The 24,516-nt window shown below is 45.6% G+C and overlaps 1 protein-coding gene across 1 annotated transcript; it reads right to left on the minus strand.

Annotated features, from left to right (window-relative positions):
* Positions 1–122: 122 nt before the first annotated feature.
* On the minus strand, positions 123–21,857 carry LOC117353496. The gene is made up of 4 exons (XM_033929470.1): positions 21,739–21,857; positions 19,334–19,830; positions 10,473–10,589; positions 123–503 (listed from the first exon to the last, which is right to left on the minus strand). Exons 1-4 carry the CDS (start codon positions 21,855–21,857, stop codon positions 310–312), a joined length of 927 nt encoding a protein of 308 aa, XP_033785361.1. The 3' UTR covers positions 123–309.
* Positions 21,858–24,516: the final 2,659 nt, after the last annotated feature.

Below are 24,516 nucleotides of genomic sequence, written 5' to 3' on the forward strand. Positions count from 1 at the left end.
TGTATGAAAGACGAAAGACGGCGGCAGAGTCGAGCATGGAAGCGTACAATACGCTATTACAGTGGCTGAAAGAATCCTTCACACCAGCAATGAACAATTCTGTATCTTTCAGTAGTAACTTCTTTCGGTGCAACATTTTATTACTTGTAAAGAATGATTATAAGCGTGCTATTTTGACAAAGTATGAAGACTTTTTTTTTTTTTTAAATTGGTGTTGTGCGGAATTCCCCGAGGAGTACGAGATTTATCGCCCAGACCCAGAATAACAGCAAGTCCGGGATAAAACCAGGTCCTCCGCCGATTCCCTTATTAGAGTCCAGCTCGCAGCAGGGTGCCGACGAAACCCACCGAGACGAGAAGGAGCAGGTAGCTGATTTTCACACCTGTGACGGCGCTGTTGCACAGGTCCGACTGGCAGCAAGACAAAGTCCCAGTTTTTCCGGCTAGCTCTCCTGACCCTGGCTCACAAATTGGCATACATTGCTTATAGATAGAAATTTTGCCTAAAAGACACAAATGACAGAATTATATCAAACATATTAAAGCTCTTTTTCTTGAAGGCAGCTCTCGACATATTTGAGGTCTCATTTTAACCAGTGGAAGTGGGAGGTGAAAGAGAATCACCGCCACGGAACGAAAGTAACACATGACGGCAAGACTCAGGGCTCCTTTTATCAAGCCGCGCTAGCGGTAACTATGTCTTACCCTAAATGTCATGTACCCTCCTGGAAATGTCCAGCTTCTTCTTATGTAATCCGCTTTGAACCGCAAGGTACAAGCGGAATAGAAATCACTAATGTAATGTAATGTAATGTAACGCGCGTAATAGCACGTGCTAAACCGCTAGCCGCCTCCTCTTGAGCAGGCGGTAGTTTTAGGCCAGCTCGGGGGTTAACGCGTGATGACATGTCATGCGCGTTAACCCCGCTAGCGTGGCTTGATAAAAGAAGCCCTCAGGGCAAATATATACGATATGCAACATGCAATCAAAGAGCTGTGACCATGGCAACGTAGGCAGTGGAGGAGCGACGGAGGGATATATATTCCCCTCACTCCTTTACACACTAGCAATCAATTGATATTTAAAAAAAAAAAAAATCAATTAGTGAAGATTTTTGACAATAATTTGGATTTGCGCACATATCTGTCTGTGGGTGTCAGGTCAAAAGCGCGCCGGGACAAAGGCGCGTCCAGACAATTGAGCGCAGCGCAGAGGCGCGCGCTGCTCTAAATTACTGTTTTTAGGGCTCCGACGGGGGGGCATGGGGGGGGGAACCCCCCCACTTTACTTAATAGACATCGTGCCGCATTGTGGGGGCGTTGTGGGGGGTGTGGGGGGTTGTAACCTCCCACATTTTACTGAAAACTTAACTTTTTCCCTGTTTTTAGGGAAAAAGTTCAGTTTACAGTAAAATGTGGAGGGTTACAACCCCCCAAACCCCCCATAACGCCGGCGCAATGTCTATTAAGTAAACTGGGGGGGGTTCCCCAACAACCCCCCCAGTCGGAGCCCCTAAAAACTGTAATTTTGTGCGGCGTGCACCTCCGCGCTGCACTCAATTGTCGGCGCGCGCTTTTGTCTTTCGCGCCGTTGTCTATGAACACTGTCTGTGTGCTGTAACACCAAGCGCCAAAATTCTACAGCATAGTGAGGGCAGGAGGCATTCGAGGTGGTGGGCGCCACCCCCTGCCCCACACACTTGTTCTCTCCCTTCCCCCTGTGTCTCTTTAAATCTTCACCAGGGCAAGCAGCTTCTGTGGCCTGCTGCTTGCGCCGGTGTTGGCTTTCCCTCCGACATCACTTCCTGGTCCCTCGACCAGGAACTGATTTCAGAGGGGAGCCAGGCTGGCGTGAACAGCAGGTCGGAGAAGTTGCTCGTTCTGGCAAATATTTAAAAAGGGGGGGGGGAGGAGATGAGGGTGCGAGAGAGGCACGGGAAGGGCGAAGAGGTGCCAGCGCCCCCACCAAGATGGCGCTTCTTACGACACCACTGGCCGTGGTCATGGGAGGGGCGTGCTGAAAAGCTGCACGCAATGTTATAGAATAGTGCAATTTTATGCACCCAAATGCCATGAGTCGGGTGCCAGAATTTACATCAAGTTTCCACTGGTGTCGATACTAGCACTCAGCTTCGCGCACAGGAATCGAAGCTACAAGCTGCTCCATAAAAGATGGTCAGCCTGGAGCACCCGATTTCTGAGTGCATTTATAGAATCTAGCCCTTGACCATGATGTGCCATTTCTGCGGTTCGTGACCTGAGGCATGATTGCGCTAGACGGGAAGTAGGAGATTTTTACCATTGGAAAAGCCCCAAAGTGGTTCCGAATGAAGTCCCATAACCTAACCAAGTTCAAAATGAGCTGGATACCCAGGGAAGCATGAGCCATAATGTGCTAAGGTGAAAGAACAAATGCAAAGAGAGAGATTCAAAGTGACTTTTTCCCCCATCTCCATTCCAGTCCACTAAACTAGTTCTGATTTATGCGTGGGTTCTTTATGGGCTAGTATGGTTGTTTTTGTTCCTATTACACGGTATTTCGGAGTTCTTATCCTTTTCTGTTTTTAACTCTTTTATTTAATTTTTTTTCGATGTCCAAGCTGATGGCTTTATTGAAACAAACAAGTAATCCACATGATACATCTTGGGCCGGAACCTCTAGAAACATATGGACCCTACACAGTCCGTGTTATGACACTATTGTCTTCTTCTTTTTTTTTTTTTTTTTGTAAATCTTTATTAGTTTTCAATTATTAACAGTGCAATACAGTGAACTTAAACATAAACGAATCAAATAAAAGCACTTTAAATATACAAATATTTTAACAACAAACATTTTCACCCCCTTAACTAATGAAAATAAAACCACATGTTTAATTTCAATAAAATAGATATAATGAATAATAATTATAATGTTTTCCAATCTCCCTCCCTCCCTCCCTCCCTCCCTCCCTCCCTGGATGTGTAAGGAGGACAGATAAAAAGAAAAGGTTTTTAACTCTTAATGTAAATCACTTTGATCTGTTATTTACTTCTTGTTTTTCGTTTGAATCTCACTTTGGCCACATCGCTGGACCCAGGAGCAGGCAGGGAGGCTTACTGGCGTGGGAGCGCACTCCGCTTCTCCCCCCACCTGACAAGACTACACTGAGCCAGTTGGAAGGCTCAGGAAGTCTTTCAGCACCCGTGTTTCTGTTAGTTTCTGTTTACTTCTTGTTTCTTGCTTGAAACTCACTTTGGCCACATCGCTGGACCCAGGAGCAGGCAGGGAGGCTTGCCGGTGTGGGAGCGCTCTCCGCCCCTCCCCCCTCCCGAAGGGACTGCACAGGGCCGACATCGCTGGACCCAGGAGCAGGCAGGGAGGCTTGCCGGCGTAAGAGCGCACTCTGCCCCTCCCCCCTCCCGACGGGACTGCACAGGGCCGACATTGCTGGACCCAGGAGCAGGCAGGGAGGCTTGCCGGCGTAGGAGCGCACTCCGCCCCTCCCCCCTCCCGACGGGACTGCACAGGGCCGACATTGCTGGACCCAGGAGCAGGCAGGGAGGCTTGCTGGCGTGGGAGCGCAATCCGCCCCTCCCCCCACCCGACAGGACTACACTGAGCCAGTTGGAAGGCTCAGGGAGTCTCCCAGCACCCGTTTCTAGTTTCTCTTTTTCTTTTTGCTTTATTTGAATCTCACTTTGGCCGACATCGCTGGACCCAGGAGCAGGCAGGGAGGCTTGCCGACGTGGGAGTGCACTCCGCCCCTCCTCCCCCCCCCCGACGGGACTGCGCTGAATCAATAAAAGATTCAGCGCCTAACAGCACGCTGTCTAAGACGCTCATAGCACCTTTGTGAAGCGACCAAGAAGCGATCCACCCCCACAACACTACCAAACGTAAAACCAACCGAAAAACAGCAGCCAAACCACCAAAGACCCTTCTACCACTTTTCACCAATCACCAACCACCAAACAAAAAAAACCACAAAACATAAGAACATAAGAACATAAGCATTGCCTCTGCTGGGTCAGACCAGGGGTCCATCGTGCCCGGCAGTCCGCTCCCACGGCGGCCCCCCAGGTCCATGACCTGAAAGTGTTCCCTACCTAACCTAAAATATCCATACCCTTTTCGCTCAATGTCCTGTAAGGTAACTCTATCTGTACCCTGTAATCCCCTTCGCTTCCAGGAAGTCATCCAGTCCCTTTTTGAACCCCAGAATTGTACTAACCTCACGAGTCCAGCACTTCATAATGTTAATCCTTCTTTTAACCAGTGGGAAGACAGCAGCAAATAACCTCCTCCCTACACCCGCTACAGATATAAATAAATCTCTCTTCCAAAATAGGAGAACATCAAGTGACAGAAACTCAAACCTACAATCTAACACTCTACACTCCATTACCACAGCATGGGGAAGAAGACCAACACACACTAAGACTAAACCACACCGGCACACCAAATCACTTATATATCCAAACACAACCCACAACTATTACACAGAGATATCCACACTCAAATGCGCCTACTTAAATATCAGAGCACTAGGTCCAAAAACAGAGCTTATAAAAACCTGGATAACACAAGGAAACCTGGACTGTCTTTTCCTGACAGAAACCTGGCTAACCTCCGACTCAGACCCCAGAATAACTGAAGTCTGCCCACAAGGATACAAAATTACAGTGGTCTGCAGAGAAAAAAAAAGAGGCGGAGGCCTAGCAATCTTAATCAAACAAGATCTAACCCTTAATATAATTGAGAAAACATCTAACCCGTACATGGACCTTTTAGCTTGCCAACTCTCAAGCACCACACTAAAAGACACACTAAACTGCATGCTCTGCTACATAGCGCCGGGAAACTGGTCTTTAGCATGAACCAAAGTGGAAGACATCATATACCAAAACTCACTAATAGCAACCTACTCCTAGGAGACCTAAATCTACACCTAGATGATCAATCATCCAAACAAGTAGACAACTTTCTCTCATTTCTCAAAGCCTTATCCTTCCAAATGCTAAATCCACAAACAACTCATGAAAAAGCCACCAACTTGATATTGCAGCCTTCATGACCCACCAACCATCCGTAACAGAAATTCATACATCTAACGGAACATGGTCCAGATCCATCTGGTCAGACCACTACACCTACACTTTCAACATCAACTGGACCAAAAACAACAAAAAAACTATACCAAAACTCAATAAAGTAACATACACCTCACGCAAACACATCGAACCCTCCATATTCTGGTCTAAAATAGATGAAACTATTCTAGAAAACAACCCCGAAGACTTCATCTTACATTGGGAAAGACTTTGCTCCAACACCCTTGATGATTTAGCCCCACTGCAAACCAAATCCAGACCCAGCAGGAGATCAGATAAATGGTTTGATTCCGAACTGCTACAACTCAAAAGACAATGTAGACGACTAGAGAAAAAATGGAGAAAATCAAACTCGGATCATACAAAATCCGCCTGGAAAAAAATCAACAAACAATACAAATCACAATTAAAGGACAAGAGAAAAGCACACTACACCAACCTAATAGGCACTGAAACCCAAGACACCAAAAAACTATTCCAAATTCTAAAAACCCTAACCAACACCAAACCCTACCTGACCACTAACAATACTACTCCCCTCTATTAGCAGAACACTTCCAAAATAAAATTACCAATGCAAGAGCTACCCTCAATGACACCTCTACCCATCCTAACGAATTCACAATTCTCCCCATAGATAGAGATTCTACTGCAGCAGATAGAATATGGTCTCAATTCCTCAACATACAATGGCCCGAATTCAACAAATACTACAAAAAATACAGCCATGCATCCTGTGACCTCAACAACTGTCCACCATATCTCCTAAAAACATCCAGCACAAAATTTTGCGCTCTTCTTCTAAACTGGATACAAATCTCGCTAATAAACGGCCACTACCCTACCAACCTCAGCGAAATCATCATCACCCCGATCCTCAAAGACCCCAAAGGACCGATAGACCAAACAGCCAACTACAGACCCATTGCCTCTATTCCACTCTACATCAAAATAATAGAAGGACTAGTTGCCAAATTCCTCTCCAATTACCTAGAAAACCATAACATACTCCATCCCACACAATCCGGCTTCAGAAACAACTTCAGCACGGAAACACTACTAGGATCTCTCTTGGACACAGCCAGACAACATCTCAGCACAGGAAAAAAATTATGCTCATACAACTAGACCTTACCGCTGCATTCGACTTGCTGAACCATAACATTCTACTACAAATCCTGGATACAATAGGTATCACAGATAAAGTATACACATGGTTTGAAGGATTCCTTAAATCAAGAACCTATAGAGTAAAATCAGACAAACAAAAATCTGAACCTTGGTCAAACCTCTGCGGAGTTCCCCAAGGATCCCCTCTATCCCCGACTCTCTTCAATCTCTATACAGCCTCCCTCAGCTCTCACCTGGACAAACAAGGCATAACCTCCTACAGCTATGCCGATGACATTACCATTCTCATACCCTTCGATCAACCTGAACTCTCCATGGCGAACACAATATACCAAACACTAAAATCAATAGCAACCTGGATGAAAGATCACAAACTGAAATTGAACCCAGATAAAACGAAATTCATCCTCCTAGAAAACAACAAAATACCAACCATAACCAACATTGAAATCAACGCAATCAACTACCCCATACAAACCACACTAAAACTGCTAGGATATAACTATTGACAGATGCTGCACCATGCAACCGCAAATCAATAAAACAATACAAAAGTCATTCTTAGTCGTGAGAAACTTAAGACAAGTTCGGAAATTCTTCGAGAAAACTCAATTCCAGCTCATAGTTCAGTCCTTAATACTAGGCCTACTTGACTACTGTAATATCCTCTACCTCCCATGCTCTACAACCATAACAAAACAACTACAAACAATCCAAAACACAGCACTAAGACTCATCTATTTATTAAAGAAACATGATCACATTACAGAAGCATATCTCCAATCGCACTGGCTTCCGATCCCAGCAAGAATACAATTTAAATCCTACTGCCTACTATTTAAGACTTTATACGGAGACAGTCCAAACTACCTGAATAACCGCCTCATCCACAACACCGCAACCAGACATAGGAAAACTCACACCCCATTCTCATACCCCCCAATTAAGGAGGTCAAACGGAAAAAACTATATGATGGCCTCCTGGCCACTCAAGCAGCCAAGCGGGGGAGGCAGAGACATGCCTGGCGTGCCATGGTGCCGACCTCGGCGCTGAAGCTGCTGCAGAGACAGACCTACACGTGGCTGTCGCACCGGCTCGCCACGACGGGTGGTGCGGACTCCCTCGGCGGTCGCCGTTTATGAAAGGATTCGGGGGAGTTGAAGAGCAGGCCTGCGTCCAATAGTGCCGGGTACTGTCACAGGTAGGCTCGCATGCGCACTCCTGCGGCCACAGACCTACAGCGCATGGAACACGCAAATAGGAGTGCGCATGTGCGGCTAGCTTTTTATTATATAGGATGCTTTATGGAAGGAATCAAGCAAAAGGAAAGAGCCCCCTTCATTTTCTCCAGGAACAAAATGCACATAAATCTCCTCTCTCACAAGAAGATACAGAGACAGGTGAAGCTGTCAAGACCAGCTCTTTTCCGAGTTGCAATAGAGGCCTTGAGGGAGCACCCAAATATCTCTTTTGGACCTTTCCTAATAAACTTTGGACCCTGTCAAAACAAACCAATTAGCTGTCAAACATCTCCTATTACTGCTGGAGAGTGTGGCGCAGTGGTTAAAGCTACAGCCTGAGCCCCCTGGGGTTCTGGATTCAAACCCACACTGCTCCTCATGACCCTGGGCAAGTCACTTAATCCCCCCATTGCCCCAGGTACATTAGAAGTGCATCTAGTAAATGGGCATAAGTATAGGGAAAGCACGCCATTGTGACATCACCAATGAGGTTCGCTCTTAGACATTGGTGGAATGAAGCATTATGACATCATAATACGAGGGGCCGCTGAAAAGTTCTCAGCCCAACTAAGAAGCAAATGGGGAGAGCGCGGTGCAGTGGTTAAAGCTACAGCCTGAGCCCCCTGGGGTTCTGGGTTCAAACCCACACTGCTCCTCATGACCCTGGGCAAGTCACTTAATCCCCCCATGAGTGCGGTGCAGTGGTTAAAGCTACAACCTCAGCACCCTAAGGTTGTGGGTTCAAACCCACACTGCTCCTCATGACCCTGGGCAAGTCACTTAATCCCCCCATGAGTGCGGTGCAGTGGTTAAAGCTACAACCTCAGCACCCTAAGGTTGTGGGTTCAAACCCACACTGCTCCTCATGACCCTGGGCAAGTCACTTAATCCCCCCATGAGTGTGGTGCAGTGGTTAAAGCTACAACCTCAGCACCCTAAGGTTGTGGGTTCAAATCCATACTGCTCCTTGTGACCCTGGGCAACTCACTTAATCCCCCCATTGCCCCAGGTACATTAGATAGATTGTGAGCCAGACAGGGAAAAATACTCCAGTACCTGAATAGCTTCATGTAAACCATTTTGAGCTCCCCTGGGAAAAAGTACAGAAAAATGAATAAATAAATATGATGTGGAGCCATGAAACCTACAAATTATGCCACACTTTTTGCCTCAGTGAGGCAAATGCATCTAGTAAATGGGCATAAGTATAGGGAAAGCACGCCGTTGTGACATCACCAATGAGGTTCGCTCTTAGGCATTGGTGGAATGAAGCATTATGACATCATAATACGAGGGACGGCTGAAAAGTTCTCAGCCCAACTAAGAAGCAAATGGGGAGAGCGCGGTGCAGTGGTTAAAGCTACAACCTCAGCACCCTAAGGTTGTGGGTTCAAATCCATACTGCTCCTTGTGACCTTGGGCAAGTCACTTAATCCCCCCCATTGCCCCAGGTACATTAGATAGATTGTGAGCCCACCAGGACAGATAGGGGAAAATGCTTAAGTACCTGAATAAATTCTCCTGGGAGAATAGAAATTTGAATAAATATTACAAGGTTGAAGGTTCAATTTATTTGATATACTGTGAATTTTCAAAAGAAATATGGGTTACCAGACGGTCAGATTTTCCCAGATATGTCCAGGCGTTCGGACGGCTTTTCAAAACCCAGCACTTTGGGGTCCTTTTATTAAGGCATGCTAGTGCGCCTTAGCGCGCGCTAAAAATAGGATATAATGGACGCGTTAGCACGCATTAGCATTTAACGCGTGCTAATGTTTAGCGCACACTAAGACGCACTAGGGCGCCTTAATTAAATGACCCCTTTGTCTGAGTTTTGAAAAAGCTCTCGCCTCAGGACCACGTCGGGAGGGCATCGGCGCATGCCACGCGGTGATGTCGTGCGTGTGCGTGCGACAATCACCGCGCTGCATCCGCGCATGCGCCGATGTCCTCCCGACGTGGTTACGAGAACGAGTTGAGGGGGGGGGGGGGACAGGGCTATGGGTCTGGATTGTATGGGAGTAAAATCTGGCACCCCCTAAGTTTACAATCTCTAAAATATATCAGGGAGAGGAAAAACACACGAGGAAAATGGGGGGGAAAAAGATGACAAGTTAAAACAAAAATTTATAAGGGAAAGGAAAATGAAATCAGGAGGCTTAGGACTATCTCCGCCACATATCAGGAGATAAACGATGTCTGGTGGAAAAGCAACTTAGATTTCTAATTATTAAAATAGCCTTCCAGTCCCAAATACGGATCTTTTCCAGATAAGCCCCGCCAAAAAGTTAACCCCCGCCACCCAAAAAAAATTATAAAAAAAGAGGCGCGATCCGTAGAAAGTAAAGTGGAGGGGTTTCCCCCTTCCCCCCACCCCCGTCGGAGCCCTTAAAAAAATGGTCGACAGTTTATCCTATTTTTTTATAATGTTAAGTTTCCTATCCTCTTTTTTATAATCTTTTTGGGGTGCTCCGACGGGGGGGGGTGTGTGTGTGTGGGTGGATCCCCCCCACTTTACTTTATACACTTCGTGCCGCGTTGTGGGGCCGTTGTGCTGAGAACTTCACTGGTTAAGGTGGCGTGTGCTGGCAAAAGGTGGCGGGGCTTATCTGGAAAGCTCCTCTGGGGAGGAGCTAAGCTTCCCATAATTAGGCCCTCTTTTTACAAAGGTGCGCTAGCATAGCGCACCTTAGTGAAAGAGGGGGTTATTACTGGTCAATTTGTACGTCGTGAACTAAACTGGGATCCAAGACAATAAATTGATTTGGCCGACATCTGAAGGAGAGTCTGTGGCAGGGGTCAAAAGAGAAGAAAGGTGAAGTGACCTGTTTAAGGTCAGCGGCTTCTTATTGGAGGTGGGGGAGGGAGGGAGGGTTAGATATGTGTCTGATGAGATTCTGCTCATTTCTCCCTCAGCCTGCAGCTAGAATGCATTGGGTGCGCTTAATTAGCAATGGCGATGTGCTGGACCCAGGTCGTTACGGAATGCATGCAGCGAAACTTACCGAAGGCCGAAGTAACCAGCGTCCCGCAGTGCTTGTCCAGTATTGAGCAAGTGGATTCCGTTCGGCAGTCGCTGCTCTTTTCTGCTTCTATACACGTGTAGCATTTCAGCGCGTGAGCTGTAACAGAACACACGGGATCAATGACACAGAGCTCCGTTTCCCCGAACTGTCCGTAAAGTCCGACAGCAATTTCCAGACGGCTGCAATTTCCAGAGGTTGCAATACGATTAGCGAGTCCATCGGCAGCCTGTGCCACTCTATGCCCCCCCCCCCCACTCCCCAGAAAAGAAACGTGCTCACGGGCCTGGATAATTTTTTGAAATGGCTGCCATAGGTTCATGCTTGCTATCCATGCAACTTTTAAACCAAATTTTTTTTTGCCCTTTAAGGGAACGCTTTTTCAGGGTAATCTTATAAATCATTTTTAGAAGTTAAATGCTGGATTTACACACATAAATGGGATCTATACATTAGGACCAGGGGCCTCAAAGTCCCTCCTTGAGGGCCGCAATCCAGTCGGGTTTTCAGGATTTCCCCAATGAATATACATGAGATCTATGTGCATGCACTGCTTTCAATGCGTATTCATTGGGGAAATCCTGAAAACCCGACTGGATTCATTGGGGAAATCCCGACAACCCGACTTTGAGATTCCTGATTAGGACCAACAGAAAAGAGCTACAGGAGATGAATCTAAGCTAACATACCAGGCAATTACACAATGTCGCTCCTTAGACCCATCCCCAACTGGATTATCAAAGCTAAGGGCTAGATGTGCCGGGTCTCGGTGGGGGGGGAGGGGTAGAGCAGCGCCGCTGGCCTCGATGGGTGGGGTAGGTGGGAACGAATCAAGCGAGTTTCCCCTACTTCCTATGGGGAAACTCGCTTTAATATACGAGTAATTTGGTTTACGAGCATGCTTCTGGAACGAATTATGCTCGTAAACCAAGGTTCCACTGTATTTTGGGAGGTCTCTAATGATCTGCTTGTGATGCTTCACTTGATCTTGAAGTCATAAGCTCGTGGTCGCTTCCACAATCAGCTCCTGGTTCAGTCCTTGCAGTTAAAACTCTGATTTCCAGTTAAAACTGCAGGTTTCTCTCTCTGTCCTACGTAGATATAGTCAGTTTGATTTTGACGCATGCCATTTGGAGAGGTCCGAGTGTGATGGCGACGTTTGTGGTTTTGGGAAGTGCGTATTCACGATCGACCGTTGGTTTTGGTTTTGCAAAACTGTACCGAGTTATCACCAGCTTCATTTCCCGTTTCTCCTATGCTGTTCATTCATCCAGTTACCTAGTTTAAATGATTTCTTCATAAGTTAAACACCCCAATTAACACTTACCTGTGCTTAAAGGTGGAATAATTTGTGTATGTAAGCATAGCTATATTCACTTCTCCCTCCGTATCCGCTGTGATAGGGGATTAACAGAACCGCAAACACAGAACAACCGCGAATAACTTTTTCATCTGTTATTCGCTGTTTTCTGTTAAAAACCATCGTGAATAATCGAAACCGCGAATACGGAGGGAGAAGTGTATTACTATAGTGCTACCAGACGTATGCAGCGCTGTACAGAGTCACAAAGAAGACAGTCCCTGCTCCAAAGAGCTTACAATCTAAACAGACAAGCAGGATGTGGTGGATACAGTTAAGGGAACGGTTAAACTGCTACAATCAAGCCATTGTGACATCACGGATGAGGCTGGCTCTTATTGGTGGAATGAGGCATTGTGACATCACAATCTCAGCTCTGCTTCCCAAAACTGAAACTCTTCACACTACTACTATGAATGACATTTCTCCCTCCGTATCCGCTGTGAAAGGGGATTAACAGAACCGCAAATACAGAAAAACCGTGAATAACTTTTTCTTATGTTATTTGCTGTTGTCTATTAAAAACCATCGTGAATAAGGTGAAACCGCGAATAACATGGCGGGAGACCTGGCCTGTTCCCGAAGGAGAGGCAAAACACGGTGAAGAAAGTGACGGGAATCAGCGATTTTCTCTGTAAACGCTTGGAATCAGCGATTTCTCTATGCAAGCTGATGTAATTTTGAGGGGAGGAGCCAGCAAGCTATAAACCGCGAATAATCGAAACCGCAATTGCTGAAACCGCGAATATGGAGGGAAAAGTGTACAGGTTTGCAAAAGGAAGAACAGAAACAGAAGAGAGTTCGGGCACAATTTTGAATACACTTCCCCCTCCGTATTTGCAGTTTCTGTATCTACGGATTCACTTATTCACGATTTTAAACCTAAAATTCCTTTTTCTTTTTTCAGGCTATTTTAAGCCCTGAAGCACCCCCCCCCCCCCTTAAGCCTTACCTGGTGATCTAGTGTGTTTTCTGGGCAGCAGCGATCTTCCCACGCTCCTGCCCCGTGCAGATCGCTCACAGGAAATGGCTCGACAGACTACAGGAGCTCAAGGCAGTCATTTCCTGTGAGCGATCTGCACGGGGCAGGAGCGTGGGAAGATTGCTCCTGCCTGAAAACCTGCTAGACCATCAGGTAAGGCTTAAGGGGAGGGGGGCTTTTAGGGGAAGTAGGGGTTAGGAGCAGAACCGGCCTGAATATTATTCGCGTTTTTTTAATATTCGCGGGCCGGCTCTGCCCCTAACCACCGAGAATACGGAGGAGGAAGTGTATCACCCTCCAGGGATTCAAGACCAAATTAGACAAGTTCCTGTCACACCAGAATGTACACAGGTGAGGCTGGACTCATTTAGAGCACTGGTCTTTGACCTGGGGGCTGCCGCGTGAGCGGACTGCTGGGCACAATGGACCACTGGCCTGACCCAGCAGCGACAATTCTTATGTTCTTTTTTTATTTTATTTTTTAAAAATTTTTATTGATTTTCTAAACTTCAAAAGTGTTCACAAGTAAAACCTTGAATTTTGTTTTTTTTATAATCTTTATTAAATTTTCCAACTACAATTGTGCATACAAATAATTCATGTACATATAATATTACAAGAAAAGCACAATAAGCTTACATATAGTAATAAGCAAACCTTGCATTTAAATCCCCGCTGCAACATCAGGATGTGCGATCGAGCCTGCCCCGACTGTATACATTGTAACTAGCAGTAGAGACAGTGTAGCCAATGAGAAGGGAGCAGGGGCGGAGCTCAGGAAGGCAGCTCTCGCCACAGAGACTATGGCAAGGAGCCAGCTAACGGGAAGGCTGCGAGAGTGGAGCCCTGGAAAGCAACTCTAGTTAAAGAGTAGAGAATGATGCAGGCACCCACGGGGGCAGGGACAGACACCAGGGGTGGGTATAGAGCCTTTAGGGCTCCCAGTTGATATATAAAAAAAACCCCAACAACCCACAGGCACCCAAATCTTTGGGTTGCCATGCCTTCACGCCTCCAGTGGTCAGTCACCTGGTCGGTCTGGCCACCTTTTTGGCACGTTATTGGAACAGGTCTAGCCTCAAACGACCAAGTTTTACCTTGGATTTCTTTTTATAATGTTCCATTATTGCAGAAAAACTTCCAAATCATAAGTCCACCCAAATCATAATCCCATCCAAAACATGCCTGCACCGCATGCAACCAAGCATAGAAAACCATCTAAAGAAACGTTTTTCAAAATTGTCAAAAGTTCAAATGACACTTTATGCCATTGTTTGGACTTTTTCTCTTTTGAAAATGAGCCCCATGGCACACATGCAGCTTATTTTATCCATGCCCCTTCCATGGCCAAGCCTCTTTTTGAGGTGCATTATGGGAGTTAGCTGCAGTGCCTTAGAAAATAGCCAGATGTGCCTGAAATTTCTAAAGGTTAAAAGACAGAAAACAGATATTCACAGTGGAGAAGGGTAAATAGTGGGGTTCCCCAGGGGTCTGTGCTGGGACCGCTGCTTTTTAACATATTTATCAATGATCTAGAGATGGGAATAACTAGTGAGATCATTAAATTTGCTGTTCAAAGTTGTTAAATCGCAAGAGGATTGTGAAAAATTGCAAGAGGACCTTGTGAAACAGGAAGACTGGGCGTCAAAATGGCAGATGACGTTTGATGTGAGCAAGTGCAAAGTGATGCGTGTGGGAAAGAGGAACCCGAACTATAGCTACGTGATGCAGGGTTCTGTGTTAGGGGTCATTGCCCAGGAAAAAAAATGTAAGAACATAAGAACTGCCAGTGGTCTATCGTGCCCAGCAGTCCGCTCACCCGGCGGCCCCCAGTGCTTTAAATGGGTCCAGCCTCACCTGCGTATGTTCTGGTTTAGCAGGAACTTGTCTAACTTGTCTACACCAGACGTGGCAAAATCTGGCCCGCGGTGTGATAAAATTTGGCCCGCCAGCCAATTAAAATTTTGCAATAAAGCTGGCCCGCAGGAAGGCATCAGCTGAAGTTTCAAGTTTTTCAAGTTTATTCGAAATTTGATGAATCGCTTATGCATAAAATAAAAAGCGATGTGTACATTAAAATCCAAATTTGAACATACGTTAAGATACAAGGTAATAATAATAATGATAAATCACATGACGCTGTGTTTCCCGCCGCAGTCGGCACGACTAAGTTCTCTAAGTTTCTGTGCCTTCTCCGCTTGTGGCTGCCGTCGCAGCTCGGGTCCGTCTGATCCTCCCAGCTGCCTGCACCCTGGTCTTCCAGTGAGCATGTGGTGTATGTATTGCTCACAAAAAATTTCACCCTCCAAAATACAGGACAAAAAAGTCACCTTTCTTTACAAAAAGGGAGAAAAGACCTCAGTGTCTAATAGGGGCTCTTTAAGCTTCCCATATAGACAGGCTAGTTTTAAACAGAATTTAATCCTAGCAGACACATCCTTGGTCAGAAAAACTCCCAATTAGTAAGTGAACCTCTATTCTAATTTTCTAATAGTTTTATATATTTTCTTATAGTTTTATATATTTTTTTAAACTTTTCTTCAAACAACAATTGTCAAAAATAGAAGTCACTTATCTGAGCCCTTCGATATTCAGGTGTAGTCCTGGAGTAAATAAAGCAAGCAGGAAAAACTGCTCTGTGGAAAAAAGCTATCAGTCAAAACATTCTTCCAAAATATCCAACAGGGGCCCCTGTTTCGCAACAAAATGCTTTGTCAGGGATTTGAGGAGTGGAAGCGGGTGTATGATCGCTCAAATCCCTGACGAAGCATTTTGTTGCGAAACAGGGGCCCCTGTTGGATATTTTGGAAGAATGTTTTGACTGATAGCTTTTTTCCATTGAGCAGTTTTTCCTGCTTGCTTTACTCCAGGACTACACCTGAATATCGAAGGGCTCAGATAAGTGACTTCTATTTTTGACAATTGTTGTTTGAAGAAAAGTTTAAAAAAATATATAAAACTATAAGAAAATATATAAAACTATTAGAAAACTAGAATAGAGGTTCACTTACTAATTGGGAGTTTTTCTGACCAAGGATGTGTCTGCTAGGATTAAATTCTGTTTAAAACTAGCCTGTCTATATGGGAAGCTTAAAGAGCCCCTATTAGACACTGAGGTCTTTTCTCCCTTTTTGTAAAGAAAGGTGACTTTTTTGTCCTGTATTTTGGAGGGTGCAATTTTTTGTGATTTATTTTGGGCATCCTTTTCTTGATTTTTTGGATATTTTTGTGTATGTATTTTGCTACCATCTCCCTCTGGGACCCTGAACAGCCACAGACCCTCCTTTCCCCTGACCTGGTTTGCAGGAGATACCGGACCTAGAGCGGCTGAAGGGCCGCTACTCTTTGCACGCAATACAGTCACCGGCTGGAAAATGTTGCTGATTATAGCCTGTCCTGGAACATCCAGCGTTTCTTCCGCTGCGTGATAACTCAGCGAACGCCTGATCTAGTTACTTGCCGTCACTGCTGCCTCCCGGCTGTCTCGTCCTCCCGGCTACCTATACTCTTGTCCTCCCGGCTGCCGCCTGGTCTTCCCAGCTGCCTCGTCCTCCCGGCTGACTGCACCTGGTTTCCCTGTGCTGAGAAAGGTAATGTAAAGCAAAAAACGAAACTGCCTCAACTATACCACAAACAATCGAATTAGCGCGCGCTAAACGCTAACGCGTCTACAGACTAACATGCACGTGTTAGCGTTTAGCGCGCGCTAATCCGATTAGCGCACCCATAGTAAAAGAGGGCCTTATGTCTTTAACCCCCGCTGCTTTACAAAGCCGCGCTAGCGTTTTAGTGCCGGCCGCAGCGGTGACAACCCCGACGCTCACGGGAATTCTACGCGCGTCAGGGTTCTTACCACCGCAGTTAAAAACGCTAGCCCGGCTTTGTAAAGGAGGGGGTAAATTAACTTATCCTCATATCAAATCTCATCTTTGTCGTACTAGGTGCTTAGTTTGTATTAAATTAATTGGTGTAAATTAATTTTTTTTTTTTTTTAAACCCTGCAAATAAATCTAATATAATAAAACCCTAAGCCGCGCATGCGCACTCTTACCTGCGTGCTCCCGTTTTCCGTGCGCTGTAGGTCCTCGCAGGTAGGAGTGCGCATGCGTGGCTTAGGGTTTTGTCGGCTTCAGGTGACGCGGAGGCTGTTGGTCGCGGTGGCTCTTGGCAGCTGCAGGCCGCGGTGGCTGTCGGCGCCTGCAGGCCGCGGCGTCTGTTGGCGGCTGTCGGTGGAGGGCACACGCGAGGTAAGGGGTGCTGCTGGACAGGGGAAGAGACGGGGGGGTTGAGAAAAAGGAAGGGAGGCCTACTGCTGGACGGGGGAGCAGGAAAGAGGTACTGCTGGACAGGGGGGAGATTAAAAAAGGCAGAAGGGCTGCTGCTGGCTAAGGGGAGCAGTGAAGGGGTGGTGGTGGACACAGCTGAGCAGAAAGAAAGACAGAAATACAGAAAGCGGCTAAGGAGAGAGAGAGAGAAAGAAATAAAGACAGACACACACATATATTCTATGTAATGGGCTATAAGACTAGTGTATAAATAAAATGTTGATTACGTAGGCAATGTAGGTGCCCTTCTGCAATGGTGAGTTTGTGCTTCACCTGTGGATCTCTTAATGCATTCTTGGCTTACATGAGACAAAACGAGTAAATATCGAAAAGGTGAAAATCTTGACTTCTTCGTTTTATAAAAAAGTGAGATCTATCACGGTACATCCTGCTTTTTAACAGAAAAAATACTCCCCTGCAAAGGGCTGCAGAAGTTTATCAGCTGTACACAGGTCTTGTTTTAAAGAAACGTCAGTAATCTGTAGAGCTGCCGACTATCACTGAGTCTGTTTATTAAGCTGTTTGTTTGGTTTTTTTTTTTTAAAAAAAAGGGCCTTATTAAGGACATTTGTTGGGAGGGATGGGAAAGGGGAAGGGATAAAAATTTATATAATGTACCAATGATTGTTCATAAGTGATATATTTATTGTTACTGTGAATGAATATATTTTACACTTAATGTAATTTTGAAAATGAATAAAGAATATTTTTTTTAAAAAAGGACATTTGTTGCAAACGAAACGAAAATTCCAAACGCAACAGGCGCGAGAGTTTTGCGGGTGTCATCCCTAATGTGCACAGTACCTTGCAAACATTTACATGCCCTTGTAGGTTTTGGGACTGATTTTTATTTTTTTTTTTTCATATTCTGCTGCCCAGAGGGTGCGGTTTAAGATGAAAAAATTATTAAAAGTGGGAGTTTATCTCACTGACCAGCTCTCTGCCTTTACTGCACGGCACCCCTTGCTCCGGTTAAGCCGGGTCTTCTGCAGCCATCGCAGGTGATTTGGGCTGTTTTCCAGTCTGATCTGCTGAATTTTAGCGTGCTTTAGCAAATATCACTTGTCCTTTTCTTTGCTAATGTAGAGCTAAAGGCAAACAGGTTGCATTATACTTACAAACGCAGATCTTTGCAAATATTCTCTGCGAGCCCCGGTTCTGATGCTCAACCAGCAAAAGTGGCCGTATTTCCAAGTTTATTATAAAATTTGATTAATCGCCTATTCCAAGTTCTAGGCGATGTACAATTGCTAAAATAACCAGATATGGGTAACAAATCACACAAACATAAATCTAAGCAAATTAAAATAACAGATACAAACATTCCTATACAAAGTTTAAGTCTATTAAATTAAGTAACTTATACACACGATATCGAAACAAAAGGGAAAATTATTAGGGAATTACAATAAGTGTCTAATCTATATATATAAAATCGGAGGTATGTATGTGTGTATGTATGTGTGTGTGTGTGTATGTGCCGCGATCACGCAAAAACGGCTTGACCGATTTGAACGAAACTTGGTATGCAGATCCCTCACTACCTGGGGTGATATGTTCTGGGGGTCTCGCGGCCCACAACTCTATGTTGCTTGCTCAAGGGTGGGTTCACCCAACAATTTATATGTTCTTGCTCCTGGAGGTGACACTAAAAATGTTGTTTATAATCACGTTTTGCGTTAGTTGTATTGTATTCATTTTGTCAAATATTTAACATTATAATTTGAATATTGTACTTTTTATTAAGCTGTAAAACAATAATTTCATTCACCACTATAAAGTATCTTTATTTGAATCCATTTACAGTGTTATTGCTATAATTAAATACCCGTGCAACGCCGGGGCATCAGCTAGTTCAATATATTTAAGGTAAAAACAATAGGAGGGGAAACAAATATAGTTTATAATGAAGTATTAGATAAAGGGAGACAAAAACATTACGTTTATTCACTAAAAGCATCTTTAAAGAGAAAACTCTTAAGTTTAATCTTGAATTTGTCCAAATTCTTTTCCTCTCTTATATATAATGGGAGGTCATTCCAGGACTGAGGAGCGGTTATTGAAAAAAAATAGTGTGACGCCTTATTTGCAAAAGGAGATGCTTTCAAATGCAAAAACAGAAGCCGTCTAATGCTCATTTAAACCCCGAACATACAGCGGAGATTTCGCGTCTTACCCAGGTGCAGAGACAGAACTGCAGCCAGCAGGAAGAGCAGAGAAGTCCTCATGGTCAGCTGGTATCTGCAGAGTTTAGGGGTGGGGGTGGGGGCGCTGGATCCACGGGGGATGCTTTCTCCAGTATAGCCACTGCACTCTCCGGGTCCCGTTAGCCACAAGCGAATGAAGCCCGCCTGTGATCTCACCGAGGCTATATACGGCACCGCTTTTGGCAGAGGTTCAGCCCGCCACACCCTACGCCGCTGCGGGACTGGTTTTCTTGGACCTGAGCTTTGCCGAGCTGGTCTCGCCCGCACTGGTGCAATGCCTGGAGGATGCTTTGAAGCCGGGCTTGTCTCTCTTTGTGCCGTGCGCTCTTGAAACGTCTTGTGATGGGGCTCTGGGTGTTCTTCACAATGCAATAAGCTCCCGTTGATGGCATCCGTCTCTTTTCCCCCCCCCCCCCCCCCATCACGGGAATGCCAGGAACATTTGATGCAGATAAACAGCTTTTGCCTGCAACAGCTTACAGCAGGGCTTGGACAGAAAATGGGATACTCACGTGGGATCTTTAAGGGAGTAAATTCAGGGGAGGTGATACTTGGAATGGGCAGACTTGGTGGGCCATAGCCCTTTTCTGCTGCTTTTTTCTATGTTTCTAAGTTTCTTTATTTTTGATATACCGTCTATCAAACATGTGTCTAAAAGGTGCATGATAAAATGAGATTAAAAAAAAATAAAAAGGGGCGAATTAAAAGAAATGCCTTAATGTGGACTTGATCATCGATAACTATTGCTTTTATTTGATGAGCATTTTTTATGCTATGTTTGAACTGGATGTACCTGTGTTTTTGTTATGCAAATGTAACAAATAAATTAATTAAAAAAAGAAAAAAAGAAATGTCTTATCAAATGTTAAAAAATACTGGCCAAGTTCGCACCGCCACACCGTGGAACGGGAGGGAAAGTTTTTAAATACAGGTACATCGAAGTCAAATAATAAAAAAGGATCATAATGGAGAATGGAGACACATTAGGGAGGAGGGGGGGAAGGGCATCCTCAACCCCCACCAGCGGGAATTAAGGGCAGGAAAGCCAGTACGATCCCCAATCTCTGGCCCCATCGAGGAGCATGAGTGGAGAGGGCATGACATTTGAAAAGTTGGTAGTAATAACGGACAGAAGAGATCGGGGGGGGGGGGGAGGGGGGAGCAGGGGCCCTTAAAGTGACAGGAGACCCACCTCCCTTCTTTTTTTGCTTGTGTTTCAAGTGTGAAGCACAGCTTGATGGAAGAGAAATCCCTACCTATGTAATACGGCCTTCGACCGTCTCCCTCTCTCTGCTCCCCCCAACCCCCACCCCCACCTCCTGCACCACCCTGCCCCGGTCACAGAATGGGAGAGGCGAGTTCTCCCTACAAAGGCAGAAGTTCCCCCACCCCTCCCCTCCGCAACCAGCTTCCCATCTAGAGGGACTCTGCTGTGAACTCGTGCCAGTGGTCCCTCTATGCAGGACAGAGGACCACCGATTGGGACAAGAATCACAGTTGCCGCTGGGAGAAACCACCGAGAAGCAAATGCTGGGACGACACCATTTCCAAGAAACAGAAGCAATAAAAAAAAAGCCAGAACCACTTCACACCACACACAGTAACAGGCAGACAGAGAACAGGGGAAAAAAAAAAATAAAGAGCAAACCTAATAGAGTCTGGCCTAAATTATACCCTTAACCCCCACAGCAGGGAAGAATGAGATACATGCCCAAACGCAAGGGCAAATGAACCATCCCATGCCTGTGTGGTTCTGCCTGCCAGTGGATAAAAGTGGGGGTGGGGGACAGATGTGAATGATGGGGGCATCCTAGGAGTTCAGGGCAGAGGTAGAGGTTAAGGGGAGCGCAAGAGGGTGTGAGGGTATAAGGAGACTGGGTACACCGGGCTTATAGAGGGACTATGTACGAGGGTGGTGTATTTAGAGGAGTGGCTTACGAGGGTGTCTGGGATGTGTGAAGGGCTGTGGGTAGGGCTACCATTTTTGGGGTCACAAAAATTCAGACACATGGCCCTATCCTGTTCCGCCTCTGGCCCCGCCCAGTTCCACCTTCAGCTCCGCCCCGTTCCACCCCAGTTCAGCCTTCAGCCCCGCCCCCCCAAACCTCCTCTCTTCTTTCCCCAAGCTCCGTCCGCGTCTGGAGGACCGGGAGCATGTGCAGATGTTTGTGAAGTCGTCCGCACGTGCTCAGATGCACTCCAAATGCGGCCGGAGCTCGCCAGGTTTCGGAACGTCCGGACAGTCCTCTAAAAAGAGGACATAAGAACAGAATTGCCGCTGCTGGGTCAGACCAGTGGTCCATCGTGCCCTGCAGTCTGCTCACGTGGCGGCCCTTAGGTCAAAGACCAGTGTCTTATTTGAGTCTAGCCTTACCATGTCCGGGTTTCCCCCAGCTGTGGGGAGGTTTGAGAGTACTTCTGTGCATGTGGAGAATGAGTATTGGCAAGTATGGCAGACATCGGTGTATGGGACTGGTTTATGGGAGAGTCCATGTCTACTGGAGTGGGTATATGTGTCCGTGTATATATGTGAGAGGGTATTTAGAAGTTAGTTATGTAAGGAAAGAAATATGAGGTTTGGAGATGGGAGGGGAAGGGTGTGGGATGAAAAAGAATGCTACAAATTCCTTATGTGATCGAAAGTGAGGGTGAATGCTTGAAAGCTAGCATCTATCGCCATATGCTTCATCCTTCCACCCCTCCCCGACACGCACTTTTTGTCCACATTAGGCTCCTCCAGTGTTGGCAGCCGGGGCCAGTTCATGCCCTCTGGGGGGGGGGGGGCGCAGAAAAGTTCTCAGCTCAACCCAGAAGGGAACGGCATGGAGCCATGAAACTTACAAAGTTATTCCACATATTCTCCCCTAAATTCAACACATTTCGCACATGGTGTCTGACGTTTCCGTAACCCTTCGGAAAAAATCCTCCGATATCTGATCACTGAGATTCTGCTCCGCTGCTGCAGTCACTTCCAAATCCCTTGAAAACTGTCGTCCTTTCAAACTCTTTTAAAGCTCTGGAAACAGAAAATAGTCATCTGCTGCAGGAATAGGAAGTTCATGGTGGCTCAGAGATCCACACCTGAAAATGCCACACTTTTCGAGTTTTGTCACTGTCTCTGTCCCTTTCCTGTAAGCTTTGCCTTAATCGCACAAGCCTCGAACACTTATGATTTGAAAGTGTTTGAGGCTTGTGCAGATGAGGACAGAGCTTAGACATTGGTGGAATGAGGCATTATGACATCACAATCTGACCTCTAGAATGTTGCTACGTATGATTTTAAAGGGTTTGAGGCTTGTGCAGATGAGGATGGAGCTTAGGCATTGGTGGAATGAGGCATTATGACATCACAATCTCAGCTCTAGAATGTTGCTACGTATGATTTTAAAGGGTTTGAGGCTTGTGCAGATGAGGACAGAGCTTAGACATTGGTGGAATGAGGCATTATGACATCACAATCTGACCTCTAGAATGTTGCTACGTATGATTTTAAAGGGTTTGAGGCTTGTGCAGATGAGGACAGAGCTTAGACATTGGTGGAATGAGGCATTATGACATCACAATCTGACCTCTAGAATGTTGCTACGTATGATTTTAAAGGGTTTGAGGCTTGTGCAGATGAGGACAGAGCTTAGACATTGGTGGAATGAGGCATTATGACATCACAATCTGACCTCTAGAATGTTGCTACGTATGATTTTAAAGTGTTTGAGGCTTGTGCAGATGAGGATGGAGCTTAGGCATTGGTGGAATGAGGCATTATGACATCACAATCTCAGCTCTAGAATGTTGCTACTTAGGATTTGAAAGTGTTCGAGGCTTGTGCGGATGAGGGCGGAGCTTAGGCACTGGTGGAATGAGGCATTATGACATCACAATCTCAGCTCTAGAATGTTGCTACTTAGGATTTGAAAGTGTTCGAGGCTTGTGTAGATGAGGACGGAGCTGACAGAAAAAGAACTCGCTGGGATGGGATGGGAAAATGAGTTCCCACAAGGACGGGGAAAAATTTGTCCCCATGTCATTCTCTAAATCAATGATCTGATACAATGTTAAAAAAATAGCCATAGCCTTGAGATTCTGCAAACTGGCACTTTGCAAAATAAAATATACTGTTTTCAGCTCCAGTGGCAAAATAACGCTCAGAATTTAAGAAGTTGGTTGGGCTGAGAACTTTTCAGCACCCCCTCGTATTTCCCTTTGGTGCACTGATGTATATTCTTGAACTTTCAGAGGACTGCTGAGGAAATTAAGAAGTTACGCGACAGGGAGCAATGACCTCATATGGACTGTAAACGGATTACAAGATAATAGAGGAGTGACAAATGGTTCGTTTTCCCCAAAGATAAAGGACCGATTGCTCTGATGATCCGACAGGGGAGCAATGAGTAAGATGACGGGACATTATTCAAAGGTGTCGCACCGCAGATTGGGAGCAGTTGCTGGGAATCAAATGAGTCTGGGGGACCGGCGTCTATAAGACGTGGCGTAGAAAAAGGCAAAATGATCGCAGGCGAGGAAAATAATCCTAGCCCTAGATCTGTGGCACTGGATTCGTCCCCTCGGGAAAAGGATTTTTGGTGTCACCCCTGCTGGAATCTTCACGTTGGCATGTGGCAATGGTCAAAAAAAGCAGACAAGGCTTGCTCTGAACGGAACGGAAAATAAAAGCAGGGATTGCTTTCATGTCCTTGCTGTGACCACACCCAAATGCTGGGTTCGGTATGGTAGGAAGGGGAAGGAACGGAATCTCGCTCACACCTTTTTGCAGCTGTAGCTCGAGGCCAGTAGATTCTGTGCGGTTGGCACAATCAATGCAGTTTACATACCAAGTTAATCAATTGTGAGAAAATCCGGTGGCATTGTCAGATGATACGATTTTATTTGGTATGTCAGTGAGAGCTAAGAGTTAAATATTATCAAATAATAATAAACTCGTACTCATCATGACAGGGGTTGCCATACAACATATTATGAAAAATTGGAAAAATTGGGATCGTTTAAATCAGGGGTAGGGAACTCCGGCCCTTGAGAGCCGTATTCCAGTCAGGTTTTCAGGATTTCCCCAATGAATATGTATTGAAAGCAGTGCATGCAAATAGATCTCTTGCAGATTCATTGGGGAAATCCTGAAAACCCGACTGGAATACGG

The sequence above is a fragment of the Geotrypetes seraphini genome, chromosome 2 (genome assembly GCF_902459505.1).
Source record: "Geotrypetes seraphini chromosome 2, aGeoSer1.1, whole genome shotgun sequence".
NCBI lineage: Eukaryota > Metazoa > Chordata > Amphibia > Gymnophiona > Dermophiidae > Geotrypetes > Geotrypetes seraphini.